Genomic DNA, 16449 nt, shown 5'->3' with positions numbered 1-16449 from the left:
AACGTTAACATCTTCTTGACTGGTCTGTCCACTTCTACCACCAACCCCTTTCTTCCTGCAAGCCCTTAAATGGTCTGTGCTTGTTCTGAGGATAACTGAACGTGATCTCTGAGGCTCTTGAATGAACTGGGTCTTGTTTCTCTTTCCAGCCTCATTCTGTGCCAGTTCCCTTTTGCTCCTAGTGTTCCAGACACATGATCTGCTCTCAGTTCCCCTGTAAAGAAATAGGAGCTAACTCCTAGGATATGCCATGATTCTGCCTAAATGTTACTTTATTTTTATTATGTTATGTTAATCACCATACGTTACAACATTAGTTTTTGATGTAGTGTTCCATGATTCATTGTTTGCGTATAACACCCAGTGCTCCATGCAGTATGTGCCCTCTTTAATACCCATCGCCGGGCTAACTCATCCCCCCACCCCCCTCCCCTCTAGAACCCTCAGTTTGTTTCTCAGAATACCAAATATGTATTTACTTCATGATCTGTTTAATACGTCTTTTCCAGTAAGTTGTAAGCTCCATGATGTCAACAATGATGCCTCTTTTTGAGATGCGCGTGGAGGCGGGGGCAATCGCAATATTCTAATTTGATACTTACCTAGTTGTATCCCTCAGACGAGACAAACCTAGGGTCCTCCTACTCTGCTGCCATCCCACAATGTTCTAATTTGGAAACTATTCTCAAACTACACAATATAGAAGAAGACGATGACGTGCAAATTATTATGAAGCAATATAAACGTGGCCCTATGAATACTTGCTAATGGTTCCATAGCCTGACTATTGCTTCCTCTCTGCTCTTCCAGAAAAACAGCTCAGAAATGGAGCTTTCACAACTCCCTTCTAACAGTTATGGGTTGACCCCAGGTGAGAAGTAACCTGACATTCCACTCAGGTCACAATGATCCAGACAAGGTACATGTTTTAGGAATGGAAGAGATAGGCCATTTAATATATATTGATTTTTTTTCCTTCTCTGGTCTAACCGGTTGGGCAGACTTACAGCTACATCACAACCATATGTGCCTCTCATAGGTTCCTTTCCGCCTGCTTGAATCCTTTCATGAATTCTCTCCCCCATCCCCCCCAGCTTCACTGATGTATGATAGACATATAACATTGCATAAGTTTAAGGTGTACAATGTGTTAATTTGATACACTTATATATCTCAAAACAATCACCACCGTGGCATTAGCTGACACCCCATCACATCACATAATTACCATTTAATTTTGTAATAAAAAAATTTAATATCTATACTCTGTGCAACTTTCAAGTATATAGTACAGTATTACTTGCTATAATCACCATGATGTACATTGTAACCTCAGAATTTATTCTTCTGGTAACTGGAAATTTATACCCTTTGGCCCAATATCTCCTCATTTCCCCCCAACCCCCAGTCTTGATAGCCACCATTTTACCCTCTTTCTATTAGGTCAGCTTTTTCAGATTCCACATACAAGTGCTATCATAGAATATTTATCTTTCTCTGTCTGATTTATTTCATTAGCATGGTGCCCTCAAGGTCCACCCATGTTTAGATCACAGCATCATATCCCCAGCACCTAACTTGATCTTCAATATATTTTTCTAGAATAATTGGTTATACCCTTTACCAGCCCTGTCCTATCTCTCCTGGCAATTAGCAGGTTCAAAATTCTGAGATTTGAGAAAAGAAATAAGTTTTCCAACTTAATTGACCAAGGAACTTCCTCCCCACCCCATAATGCTGATTAATATTTCATTTTAGGGAACATTGGCCTAGATTATCTGTGAAATTTCTTCCAGCTGATTGACTGTATAGCACCTTATTTCAGCAGGAGATGCTTTGAAATATTCAATGCCATAGGAATTTCTGTTCAAATTCAAAGACCTGTAAAATTATTGAGACATATGTTGAGCTCAGAGTGTTCTAATAACAAAACTGTTATCAGCGAAGACTGCAATTGTGGGAAAGAAGTCCAGTCCCCAAGCAATCATTGGATCTGTTCTCTCCCAAGTACTATAAAAATTAAAGACATGGGCGCCTGGGTGGCTCAGTCATTAAGCGTCTGCCTTCGGCTCAGGTCGTGATCCCAGGGTCCTGGGATCGAGTCCCACATCGCGCTCCCTCCTCGGCGGAAAGCCTGCTCTCCCTCTCCCACTCCCCCTGCTTGTGTTCCTGCTCTCATCTCTGTCTCTGTCAAATAAATAAATAAAATCTTTAAAAAAAATTAAAGACATTATTATTTCACAAAACCAATTTTCCAATTATTGCTAAGACTTTAGGCCCATCAGATTATGAAATATATATTTGTTTATATCGAATTTAGTAGAGAAAGGATGTAACCTTTTATGGTAATCAGACATCATGAAAATAAAAAATGGATGGAATGCCCATGTGACTTTTAAAAATTTAATTTTCTCCTGACCAATTTTAATGAAACACATCTGGGTCCTTGATTACGCAGACAATGGATACCCAAGCTATTATGGTAACACCAAGAAAAGATGCGTTAAGACAGTGTATTTTTCTTTCATTTGGAAAGATCACATAGAATGAATGATGTTGAATGACATCATAATGTCTATTGGATGCCAACTCTGTGCCAGGTCCTGTGACCAGTGTGTTACATCCCTTATCTTATGAAATAATCACAGTGTTCTGGAAGATATTTGCAAATCTCTGAATTACATGCAGCTTCTCCTCTGAAGCCCAAAATGCATTAAGTGTCATCTGGCCTCTTCTGGAGTCAGGCTGTCATTCAGAACTCTTAACTCTAGTGATCTAGGTTTGTGAGCTCTTAATTTTTTCCTAATTTGGAGCAGTCTTTTGATGCACCCAGATACATGGTTGATGGTCATTACTTGCAGATTCTGCATTTGTGAATTTATCTAATGCTAAAATTTGGATTTTTAACTACCAAAATCAGTACTCGGGGAGCTTTTATGGTCATTTGTGGACATGTGCAAAGCGGCCAAAAATTTAAGTAGCTCAATGCTCACAAACTCAGCCACAATGGAACAAGGGACCCTCTGCCTTATTGTTTCAGCTCTCACAGTGTAAACAAGTGTCTTTTCTACAGTGTATTTAGTGCCAATTGTTCATATTTTTGTGAATTTTTTGGTGGCGGGTTCAGTGTTTAAAGTGGCCCTTAAATGTAGTGCTGAAATGCTGCTTAGTGTTCCTACATGCAAAAGGCTGTGTGATGTACCTTGTGGAGAAAATGTGTGTGTTAATTAAGCTTCACTCAAGCATGAGTTGTAATGTTGTTGACTGTGAGTTCAATGTTAATGAATGCACATTATATATTAAATAAAGTGTCTTTAAACAGAAACACACTTAAAACACGATTATGCGTTGACTGATAAAAATGTTGTAACCAGAGGCTCCCAGGAACCGAACACTGAATTGCCTCTAGAAGCAATACTTAGTATTCTTTAATTCAGTGTTTACAGCAACTTTATAGAACAAATTATGACAAATAATGAGGGTCAACTATACCAAAAGATTCCATTCCACTTGACTTTCTGAACTGCCCATTTGATGTCAAATATTCTGATTACTCAGCCTTTGAATTGAGATTGGGAAATTAATGAAAGACCTTGAATACCAAGCTTTAAACTGATAGGAACTTTTATAAGGAAGTCATAAAGGCCTGGAATCAAAGATTTATAATGGGAGTCCTCATGATCCCTAACCCTCTGAGGCAAATGGCACGAATATAATCTCACTAATGTGCAGCAGAGCCCAGAGTCCTTACTTTCTGACTTGAAATGTAATGTCTTTCTGGGTGGAAAGGGAAAAAATGAGTAGAAATTTGAAAAATTCTAGTTTACAAGGTTTTAAAAATGTTCATAAGGTGTACTGCTCTGTAGGACTCAAGTTGGTCAGAAATGGTGAACTGTTAAATCTAAGTCATGCTAATAAAAATCCATGATATCTCCAACGGTCTTCATTGTAAGTTCTCACATAAAAGGTTAATTTATTCCAATCAATTAATTTATTAAGCACAGAAAGGGCATATTGAGATACTACTGTAAAATGACTTCTTAAACTGTAAGTAAAACTATGCTACAGAAAGTTCTGACCTTTCATTACTTGACTCATTCCTTTGTAGTAAATGTAAAAATTATTTCAAGGAAATCTTATTTCTTTCACTTAGAAGCAGAATCTTTTAACAGAAAGTGCTATTTAAATACTTTTGATGAGTTCTTCCCCTGAGATTCAAGTTATATCAGAAGTGCTTAATATTTTTCTAATAATAATGACTCAGAAATAAATTTAGGTGACTACTGTTTCAAAAAAGCAATGATTCTTAGATAACTGTCAAAAGATAGTGTTTTGATTTTGAAGCAAGAACTGGGTTATTCTATTCATTTGTGAGAAGTTAATTATTTCTAACAATTTTGTAGTTTGGAAGTCTACACCAGAAGTATCCCAAATGGTATGGTAGATGATTAATTTAGGCAACATTTTATTTAATGTTTCAGTAGTACAATGAGCTTATACTGCTCCCCGTCACATGCTAAAATGATTATTTTGTATGTATTTTCTCTAATTTTGACAATAGCTGTATATAATAAGTATTATTTCCATTTTATAGGCAAAGGCACTGAGTCCAAAGGCCTAAATATTTCACTGAGGAGGTATAGAATGCTAATAACTTGTTAAAGAAGCACATTCAAACTTAGTTCTAGGAAAACAACCAAACTCATTGCTTTCTGCTCCTTTTTAAATTAATTGATAAATAAAATAAGCTAATGTTTACTTTTTAAAACACTGTGGCTTCTAATGAATCACATGATGTATAGAACATCATATTTCTAATTGATCACTGAGGATTTAAAGAAAGCAATTTAAAGGGTCATTAGCCATTCTCCCTTATATAAGCAAATTATAAAAAATATCTTATCAGTCTGTTATTTTCACCTAAATATTGTCTACCTTGAGGTACTATTGCCAGCACAGGAAAACAGTTATATCAGGACTTTATGACACTCTTTCAAACCAGGTGATTGGCTTTTAAGTGGGATTCATACATTCTTAACAGGTTGAAAATTACATGTTTTATAGGTAGCTTCTTTAAAAAAAAATTCCTTTTGTTGTGAGCGATTGGTTTCAAATAGTTTGTCTTTCACACCATCTAATAAAAAGTATTTTCTCATAAAGCACAGCCTCCTTGATTCTCATCACCCTGGAATATTCACAGTACAAAGTAGCCTTCTTCCTCCTCTCTCCACTTTCTACTCAATATGGTAGGTTAATTCTTCTCTAAAAAAAAAAAAAAACCTTAGGTATAATTCACATGCCACAGATTCACCCTCTGAAAGTGCACCAAGTCAGTGGTCTTTAGTATATCCACAAGGTTGTGCCGCAAGCACCACTATCAATTCCAAAACATTTTCACCATCCCCAAGGGAAAATCTATACCCATTCTCAGTCCTTCCTCATTCACTCCTCCCATCCACTGGCAAACACTAATCTACTTTCGGTCTCTATAGATTTGCCTATTCTGGATATTTCATATAAATAGAATCACAATATTGACCTTTTGTGTCTGGCTTCTTGCCCTCAGAATAACGTTTTTAAGGTACATGCATATTGTAGCATGTATCACATATCAGTTCCTTATTATGGCTGAGTAATATTCCCTTGTATGGAACTACCACATTTTTGTTTATCCATTCTTCAGTCAATGGACATTTGGGTTGTTTCCACTTTTGGCTATTCTAATGCTGCTAGGAATGTTTCTGTACAAGATTTTGTGTGAACATATATTTCATTTATCTTAGGTAGATAATTTTGATCTTTCCTCTCATTTTTCATTGCTTTCCCCCCCCCCCAGCTTTAGGAATGCCCAGAGCAATAGGAACTTTCACATCCTTAACAGCTTGATAAACACCAAGCTGTCACATCTCCCTAAATCTGATCTCCATTTGCCTGTCTTTTCCCAGAGCCACCCATTGGCCAGATGCACCCCCCACATGGCAGTGTCACTCCTCAGAAGAACAGCAACCTGCTTGTGATCATTGTGATCACCGTTGGCGTCATCACAGTGCTGGTGGTAGTGATCGTGGCTGTGATTTGCACCCGGCGCTCTTCAGCCCAGCAGAGAAAGTAGGTAACAGCTGGTTCCTAAGAGGAGAGAGGTCACTGTTTGACCTATCACCTTCTTGAGTTATATTTTTGACAGTCTCTTCCTGTGTTCTTTCATAATTCACCACATATCCCTTATCCTCTGACCTGAGCAAAACCTTGTCTTTTGTTGATTCCAGGTCCATAACTTGAGTGAGGGAGGACCAGACTTGCAGACTTAATAATAGAATCTACCTGGAGACCCACGTGGCATTTCTGCTTGATTTTACTTCTCTGGGCCAGATTCTTCCTTTCAGGCGAGGGCAGGTGTTCCTTTAGCAGCATTTAGGCAATGGACTTCATCAGGTCCCAATTCATGGCCCTCTGTACAATTATGTTAAATGTTGGAGACGTGTGTTCCTCTAAAAGTATTTCCCCATTCTGGCAAGGAGGACTGTAGGCATTGAATCAATGCTTTTTGCATGAATGTTTACCAAATTCAATGTAGTTACAATACTGTGGAGTGTTTAGTTTGGAGACAGTAGTTAGGATAGAAGGGAGATTCTAGAAATTCAGAATAGTTCAGATTTCCTGGCTATGGTTAATTCTCAGAAATTAAACTTTTTGAGGGGTTTAAAAATATTTTCACATTATGCAGTTCTAGGTTATAGCATATGCAGAGGATGATACATCAAAGTCAAAGTTTAGAATGGAAAGATGGTTTTAATTCAGCTTATCCACTGCCAGCAATATCCATAATCAGCATATTAACCTTATGTCAGCCAGTTGTGGGAATCAGCGGTAATCTCCTGGTTATTCTCTGCCTCTCTAGCACTTTTCAAATCTTGCCTGATTTGTCCCTTCAGCTGTACTTTCTCACTGAATTGGCTATAATAAGCTCTTCCCTTGATTTTTCCCCCCTTTGGCCTCAGGCACGGTGCCGGCTCTGAAGGCCTGAGGCATGGGCCTATAGGTAGCTGGTTTGACAACTGTAGGATACACATAGTGTCAGAGAAAGATTCTCTAACAAATAATTTTCCTCTCCTTTGCTAATATCTTAGATTCTCTCTCTTTTTAAAAATCCCATGACCCATTTGTTGATCGGTATTGTATCTTCCAACCTTTTGAAGTGAAGTGTTTAGAAATAGGGTGCAGGAAGATGTACAAACTGAAGAAAATGACATAGGGGTGTCGATACAGTCTTTGTATTTAATTGATGTATATGGCAGGGCACATTTCATTCCTGGCTGCATTTGTGAGGCTGTCTTCCAGCTGGTTGTGCTAGCTGGTGTGCTAATCCACTGTGCTTAAACAAGAAACCAGGCCGACAGCTTAACTGACTCTCGTGTGTTAGGATTCTGGGAAATCCTAATTACCCACAGAACTTCCACATGCTTGACACTCAGCGAGGCTCTGGAGAAAAAAAGAACTGTAACTGAGTAAGGCATCCAACAGTCTCTCGGTCGAGCTATCCCAGGAAAGGGATTGTGCAGACATAGAACGGTAGAACACCAATGCGGCAGGGCTGTGAAGCTGAGCTGACAGAGATTCACAGACACAGAAGTGGGGAAGGCATCAAAGCCAAACTGACCCTATTTCATGAGGGCTTTAAAAACGTGGATGCATTCACTAAGCTAAGTTTAATTAACTAAACCATCTGTGTGTAGCAGGGTGTTTTGCTCGTTCTATTTTCATCCTTGTGAGAAGAACGTTGGAGGGTTATGTTGACCTGATGAACCGGATTCCTGGGCACGTTTTGTCCTCATAGAGAAAATGCCAGTCTTCTCAAAGTGCAAAAGTGGTATTTGATGCTATTTTGAGAAACTCTTAAATTGTCTTAAATCCCCCTCTAAGCACTTTGTTAAGAGCTTGAAGGTTTTATTTGGAAAGAGTTGAGGCTGAGCCCTGGGTATGTCTTGTTTTTAAAATTAGGAAATGAATGAAAGAATATATCACTCCATGAATGACTGGAAGCCAAAGACAGTGGATTTATAGCTTCCCGTGCTACTGCCACTTTGATTTTTCCTCAGCCTTCACCCAAAGTCTCTTAATATTTACTTGGCATTTTTTCACTATTTTGCTTCCTGTATCCTTCTCCTGTAACAGACCCATTGGCATTTATCTCGGTCTCTTTGTTTGTAATGTTAACAGAGGAAAAACAGAAAAATTTTTCTCCTTCAAGATATTCCTGATTTTATTCCTATTTAATTTAGCTTTTCTTGAATTCGCTGAGGATCCTTCATCCTGATACCACCTCCACTGAGTCTTTTAGAACAAATTAAGTGATGCAGATGAAAGCAAAATCAATTCCAATCTGAGACAGAAATAAGGTCCCTTACAGAACTCTCAGAAAAATGAGAGTTTAATGTAATTAATAAAGTGATATAAGAAACACTTTCACGGGCTTCTTCGATATCTCTTCATCTGTTGGTGCTGGAGAATGTAAATTGTCTTTGTGTTTTATTGGGGCTCTTGATTATACCCAATAGACTTGAAACATATTTTTGTGTACTATTGGTAACACTTTATTCAAGTTAGTATCCACACATTTTATTCTATGATTTATCATATATATATACACATATTTAATAATGATGTAGTTTTCTGATTGATTCACATTCCAGTTGGTAAGATTTTATTTTTATAATATAAAGTAACTAACAGAAGTTAGAACTCGAGTTCTAGTTCTAATTCCTCACTTCTTGAATTAAATTAGTGGTGTTTAAATCAGCCTAAAGGAAGACCTAATCCCTGAATGTCGGTTTCCTCAAATGAGAAACAGGGCTAACTACCTGCTATCAATCTATCTTAAAACATTGAAATTCCCCATGGAATGCTATCAAATTATAGAATTGCATGTTAGCACTTCGCTTCAAATTAATATGAAATAAAAATAATTTTGCCTTTCTTTTTTAGTTATTAACTTAAATTTTTTACTACTTTGAAGAGAATCCCCTTACACATTTTGAATTAGTGAAATTATAGTAGAATATCATAATATAGAAAAAATGTGTTTATGAAAAATTAAAGGGGTTCTGTGCTTTTTAATTAAGTAATAACATTTTCCTAGCCAAAATATAGAACATGTATCATGATAAGTTACAATGTATCTATAGATACTAAAGACAAAATAGGGGACATTGAGAACATCCTGGAAATCCCCGACGCATGGTTATCATATTTCTAAGGCAGTTACCTGGGTAGATAATCAACAACTTGTCTGAATACATTCAATTTAAATATGTAAATAAAATTCAAGTTTCACTTTATAAACAGTTGACTAAGTCTCTTATTTGATTTAAAAAGTATATAGCCAGGTTTTAAATATTAGTCCACATTCAAATCTTGACAAAAATAATTATCTCCAGTACTGACAATCAAATGTTTAAACTCTAAAATGAAATCTACTGTAGTTTAGGTTAATTTCACTGATTTCTCAAATTTTTAACATTTTAATAGTTTTTTAGTATTCCACAGAGGCAAACCCTTTGGTCTTCAATATAACTTAATTCCACCACAGAAAATGCATGTTTATTTGAATACTAGGACAGATGTTCCCTGGGATTCCAAGTTTTTTGTTTTTGTGGTTGTGGTTATTGTTGGGGGTGGTCGTTTTTGTTTGTTTTTGCTTTTAATAGCAGTTAGTAGAATAAAAATAATCAATATAGAGAATTGGGAAGCTGAAAACCTTTGGGAAAGATTTAGATGGAAGAAGTAGGGCTTATACATCCCAATGTATTTTTTCCCCGTTAACTTGAATCATTCTTCACACTCAGTTTAGGCCCTCTTCCTTTCTGAAATCTTCTGTGAATCCCCAGTGGGGCAAAGTGTCCTTCTCTTAACTTCCCAGTAGATCTTGGGCACATGTGTATCTGACCAGGAGAATTAGTACAGAGCTATTTGCCTCCTATGAACAACTTGAGCAGAGGATGTCTAAGCACAGAAGGGAATTTAATAATTTATTACAATGTAAAAAAATAATAATTTATTACAATGTGGCAAAAGAATCTGAGATTATAGTATTTTAGAATTTCAAAGGCCGCAGTCTTGAATAAAATGAATCCTAACCCAATGTTGGTTTTTACCCTTTCACATCCCAATTAAAAGTGAAAAGGAAACAAACTTCTCTCATAGTAATAGGTTATGTGCAAAGTAAGAAACAGTTCAATAAAGAATCAGAGAACCTTGCAAAAAAATCTTTCCAAGTTGATAATGAAAAATTCTTATTATTTAATTCAAGTAATTACTCTGTGCTTACTATGTGATCTGCATGATACAAAGTAACAAATCTGATTATTAACTCTTGAGCTAAAGATCTTTCTGCAATTCCCCACTGACTTCTGATATTATCAAAAATGTTTCTGTTGGAGGCAAGGTCTCCTATGATTTGGTCTCTAGTTTTTCAGCTTTACCAACTGCCAGTCCCAGTGGTTGCTCCTGCCACCAAAAATGCAGAAATTCACAGTAGCCATGCCATTTTTCATTCATTTATTAAGCTCCTAATGTCTCACCTATTTCTTAGTGCTTAGCAAATTTCTTGACACATACTCAGTATTCTGTAAATGTTCACTGAGTAAATACATGAATTAATGTTGTAAAACTGGATGATGTTGGACAAGTGAAAGAAACAGAATTTGCTCCAGTATCATGAGGAAACCAATTCAAACACTGGGAGCACCTGGCCAGCTCAGTAAGACAGACAGTACTCAATGCAAGATGAGTGGTAAAGAAAGAGACAAGGAAAATGAGTTAGATATGCTAAGATTACACTGACTTACATGGTCAAGAAGGATTCCTAAAGGAGAGAGGCTTGAAGAAAATCTTTTAAGAGTAAGTAGTTTGTAAGTAAATAAGATTGTAAAGGCATTCTGGGCAAAAGTATGATGAGATAAATAAGAGAGAGAGAGAGAAATAGGGAGAGAGATAGAGATGGAGAGTGAGAACAAAAACCACCAGCACTTGATTATGCTGTGAACAGAGAGCCTTTATTCAAGAATTCATGGGGTAGGAAGAGACCCTCCCATCCTACTGCTGTGTTTGGAAACTGGTACCTGTGAGAAAAGATTCATGCATATAGGAGGGTTAAACACGTGACATGTTCTATATCGAATACAAAAACTAAGTTTAAAATAAAAACAAAACCAAATTCACTGAAACAGCGTTTCTCAAACTAGGTGCATCTGACTTCCCTTGAAAACAAATCTATGTTAAAACATAGATTTCTGGGCCTTGCCCTCTCACAACATCCCCCCACACCTGCAAGTTTCTAATCTCAACGTGCATTTCCAGCAGATTTCCAGATGATGCTGATACGGGGACCATACTTCAGGATCCATTGCATTAGGTTCATCTGCATACAAATTTTGAAGATTCCAGTGGTGAGACAGAGGAGCTAGGGGACCACAATGGGCAGCAGTCATTATGTCAGAGAACCAGCAGATGGTTCTACTGGCATGCCAGAAGGCTGGCATGACAATGTTCCTGCAGGTTTTAAGACGAATTTCAGGCAATTTCGTTATGAGCAGATGTCAGTTTTATTACAAACCTGCTGCATGGGCGGCTCGGCTACCACCAGCAGGGAAGGGAGGCCCCTCCAAGGTCAAATATTTCTCTCTTGAGAAGACACATTATAGAGAAAATAAAAGTAGTAGGTGTTGTTTCATAGAATATATACAAAAAGGAAATAAAGTCTGTTTAGAGTCTTTAGATTCTTGACTGACAGCTGAGTGGATGAGTAGCTTCTCAGAAAAGGTCTTGATCTGACTAAAATCCATCAGAAAAATGTGTATGCATTTTATCAGGAATGATAATTTTTTTTCCAGGTGGAGGTTATGAATCACAACATATAAAAAGGCTCTACCTCAGTCAGGTTTGGGATTTTTTTTTTTTTTATAAAATACATCTGGGGAAGCTTGGTATACTGAGGTTATGGGGGCTGGTGAATGAATGAATGAATGAATGAGTCATGTGTGTAAATGAGAGGAAACCAGAATTCATAATTTATTTTTAGTTTCAAAGATTATTTGACACATTTTCCCCCACAGGCTATTTAAATATTGAGTTATTATGGAAAGGTTGACTGTCTTATCCTGGATGTTGGAACTGGTACTTCTCTGTATGCAGTCTTGTAGGCACAGGGATTAAAACGTTATTTAGCATTTTGATTTGTTAGAAAGATAACAGGGTGAAATCTCCAAGTTCGAAAATGACATTAAATTGTTCTAATTAGTTACCAGGGGTAGATTACATAAAGAGCTGTGTGTGACTTGCAGATTGTTTCCTGTGGGCAGGTGAAGTAGAAGGAAATGAATTCAGGGAATGGATGGTTAGCAGAGAGTTATTATCTTAGACACAAGAAAATGATCTAAGGGTTATTACAGACCATTGTCTAGAGTCAGTGTGGGACAGCTGCCAGGAAATCAGCAAAATGTAGGTAGATGTAAGGGAAAATATTAGAACAGAAAATACTGCATTATTTCTCTGCTAAACTACTCGATAAATATTAAGTCTGGCATTCTTTGTCTCCTCTCCCTATCAGCATCCTTCAAAAAAGACCAAAAAATGTAAAACAAAACAATAACAAAAAATAAGTCACACCACTAAACATTCATTAATTGCCTCATATGCATAAAGCTCCTTTTCAGCATTGGAAAATAGCGCAGTCGCCTTGTAGAGGTTACAAAGAGTTTTCACTGAAGTGGTTTGTTTGAACCATTTAGCAACCATGAAAACAGTTAATCCTTATAAGCTATTCGTTGCAAGTGAGGGACTAAGAGGGAGTTCTCTGGGGTTCTATCAGAGGTTAGATTTTAACTATCTGAAATCTGTCTTAGAGGAGACACTATTACCTTAAAAAAAAAAAATAGAAGCTACAGTGGAGATTTTTAAAAATGGAGAACTGTTGGAGCGCTTGGGTGGCTCAGTTGGTTAAGCGTCTGCCTTTGGCTCAAGTCATGATCCCAGTGGTTAGCGTCTGCCTTCAGCCCAGGTCATGATCCCAGGGTCCTGGGATCCAGCACGGCATTGGGCTTCCTGCTCAGCTGGGAGCCTGCTTCTCTCTCTGCCCCACCCCCCTCCGCACCCCTGCTCGTGCTTGCTCTCTCTCTGTCTGAAATAAATAAATAAAATCTTTAAAAAAAAAAAAACAGAACTGTAAAGCAGAGGTTGAAAACTTTCTGAAAAGGGGCAAATAGTAAATATTTGAGGCTTTGTGAGACATGAGGGACGCATGGTCTTTGTTACAATTACTCAACACACTGCAGTGTGAAAATAAAGGAGCTCAGTAGGATTCCAATAAAATTTTATTTACAAAATCAGACCGTGGGCAGATTTGGTCTATAGGCCATAGTTTACTGACCCCTACTGTAGAGAACAGTGGGCAGGAATATCAAGCTACTTTACTCAGCCTGCAGGGAACATATGAATCTCACTAGCCCCCAAAAGAGACTACCACTGAAAAATGAATTTATGGTTGTTAAATTCTTACAGAGGAAAATAAGAGATATTTGAAGCCTACTTCTAAACTGTGTTCTTCCTTCTCCAAAGGATGGGTCTTATTGTGTTTGCATCCAGATACTTAGTGACTCCAAGGCACAAGTGCTTTATTCTCCTTAGAATGTCCTCATGCCACGTTTTGTCTTCAAATAGCACATTAACTTATACAGCTGAGCTATGGACTTTCTTCTAAACACCAGTCTTGGCTGTCACAGATTCTGGCCTTTTTATTTCTATTTGCCCTTTCAAAGCAACTCCTTCATTTATCTCCTAAACAGATGTTGCAGTCAAGTACCTTATGACTAGCTCCAAAGATTGGCATATGGCTCCATCTAACCCATTGTCACCTTGTGTGAAAATTTGTAGCTGGTGAAGCTAGAATCGGGCACTCTCTGGCAGGCAGCCTAGGCCTTGGGGAATTCAGCACCACTGCTCCCATAATGTGGTGAAGTTCCAGGGGTGGGGAGGAAAGGCAGCCAAGACACGCCTGCCAATTCTTGGATTTCATAGGTTTCCTCCTGGGAGCACTCTTGTATCCTTTCCTTGATACACTTGAATTGACTGAGAAAAGAGAGGAAAGACCACTGAATAGAGGTACTCACTATCGCCTTCTAATTTTTTGCTCCATAGGAAGCGGGCCACCCACAGTGTTGGCAAGAGGAAAGGCAGCCAGAAGGACCTCAGGCCCCCTGACCTTTGGATACATCATGAAGAAATGGAGATGAAAAATATCGAGAAGCCATCAGGTACTGACCCTACAGGAAGGGACTCTCCCATCCAAAGTTGCCAAGACCTCACGCCAGTCAGCCACAGCCAGTCAGAAACCCAACTGGGAAGCAAAAGCACCTCTCATTCAGGTAACTATCTCCTCTTGGGCATCCAAACTCCCCATTCTGAACCCGACAGGGGAGTTTTCCACTCCCTCTTTGATGGAGGCATCCTTCCCTTCAATCTGCAGGTCATTTACCAATAGTTAAAATAATCTGATGTAAATTTGGTTGATTAACTAGTTTCTTTTCCATCATCCTATTACCTGCCCTTTTTTAGTTGCATTGCTTCTTAAAACTTCTAAGTGGTAACAGGTGGTACACTTGGGAAATACTGAAATGTGAAAGCCAAATGAATTTATTACTTTTTGTTAAATTTTGAACGAAAGCTTTGTCAAATAAAATTCGAAGCTGTTTTACATTTTTTAATTCCTTATGTCTATGGATCATTGTAAGTTGATTTTAAATTTGCTCTCAATTTCTTGCATTAAAAAAATCACATTAGGGACACATGACGTATGAACACATTGACTCTTCTGTTACTTCAGCCTTGATTACTGTGAAGATCAATTTTTATCCCTGTGCAATCACATGATATGATCACTAGCTTGGTTTGGTGGAGTCTATGTGCAGGCTATGTTGATATACAAGTGATCAGAAGAAAAAATCCTACTCTTTGATGAATAGGTACAGAACAATCCATGTGCAGGAATAACTAAGAAATCTAGAAAGTGGTTGTAAGATATTTCATTTTCTGTTGATCCTCGTATTTCAAAAATGCTTATGGGAAGCAGAATAATCAACCAAGTACTCTCTTCAAAACACACACACACACACACACACACACACACATATACACAAAACCTCTTGGTCTACTCATAATGTGTTTGCAGAATGAGTAGCTGTTGTTTTTAAACTGAATTAAAATATTTTATTTATTTGAATGTGTAACTGCTTTACTATACTTTTTCAGCTTAGATTTGTTTAAGCAAGGAATTCACTTACTGATTTTCAATCATGAGTTGTTGAGTATTCTTTTTCTAGCTCTTAAATAATATCTCAAGCAGATTCCCTAACTCTTCCATTATTTGCAGTTGTTAAACTGCATTCTAGTTCTATTAAATACTGCAATCTGAAATTTAAATTAAAGTTTCTCCTTCCCTTATGACCAGCTAGACTTTTGGCTCTGAGGACTTGGGATAATGTGTTGTTTAAAGCCTACAACACCTTGGAGGGAAATGGAGTGGGGGAGGTGGGGCAGAAGGAGGGGGCACAGTCTGTTTCAGAAACCCCTTTACTTATTCCCCCTACTTGTCTGTTCTTCCTGGCTGTATAGGAGTATGGGGAGGGAAGATGAAGAGGAGAGAGGCAGGAAGGGAGGAAAGAAAAGATAGTTTGAATTTGGCATTGCTTTTTGTGTGCATGGGCTGTCTTCATGTGACATCCAAATTCTTGGGCTTTTGTGAAACCCAAGTATGAGTTCTTTATGAGACCCTGTGGGATTCTTCTACTGGCCAATTACATGATGTGAGATATCAAGTCAGGACTTAACCCACTCCTATCAGGAACAGCTCTGTCAACCTCACTGTCCTTTGGTGGGTCAGCTGCTCTTGAGTGAATTCCAGGAAGATGACTCAAGCTTGAGCAACTTTCCAAGTGCTCACTTGACCCAGAAGTTCCTACATCTTTGCCAGGTCAAATGATGAGAGAGCTTGTACTCCAATCCTGGTCTTCTTTCAGTCTTGCTCTCTTTAATAACTTCTTCCTCTGTTTAAATAGACACAGGGTAGACCAGCAAGCCTGCTGCCTGAGCGGACTAATACCTAGAGAATGAATAAAAGGCAGATCTCTTTTGCAGGAACCTCCACGTTTTACAGATGCTTATTCTGACCGTTTTGGTTCCTAGAGGGCATCAGGAAGATATCATAGTTCTGTCTCCCACTGAAGGGGATAGAATTGCCTCTCAGCCCTCAGAAGGTTTTACCAATTATCGCTAGGGTATCTCCTTCTTTACATTTCCCTTTATCTTTTATACACTAAAATGACATTTGGGGGCAGCCAGACTACTTTTGATCATTTAGTAAGTCCTGGGAGAAGCTTAACTCCAAACAATGGCTATTTT

At 38.0% G+C, this 16449-nt stretch overlaps 1 protein-coding gene across 1 annotated transcript in view; it reads left to right on the top strand.

Annotated features, from left to right (window-relative positions):
* DCC (DCC netrin 1 receptor) overlaps positions 1 to 16449 on the top strand; it is a 750254-nt gene that overhangs the window by 671010 nt on the left and 62795 nt on the right. Inside the window, exons 23-24 of the mRNA XM_088019394.1 lie at positions 5946 to 6108; positions 14191 to 14417. Of these exons, the coding sequence (XP_087875520.1) occupies positions 5946 to 6108; positions 14191 to 14417 (390 nt within the window). The remainder of the gene's footprint in view (positions 1 to 5945; positions 6109 to 14190; positions 14418 to 16449) is intronic.

Source organism: Eumetopias jubatus, unplaced genomic scaffold (assembly GCF_037043125.1).
Source record: "Eumetopias jubatus isolate StellerSeaLion01/CBP00866 unplaced genomic scaffold, mEumJub1_p1.0 scaffold_16, whole genome shotgun sequence".
Classification (NCBI taxonomy): Eukaryota; Metazoa; Chordata; class Mammalia; order Carnivora; family Otariidae; genus Eumetopias; species Eumetopias jubatus.
Note: the sequence above shows the minus strand (reverse complement) of the source record. Positions and strands in the feature narration are given on the sequence as shown.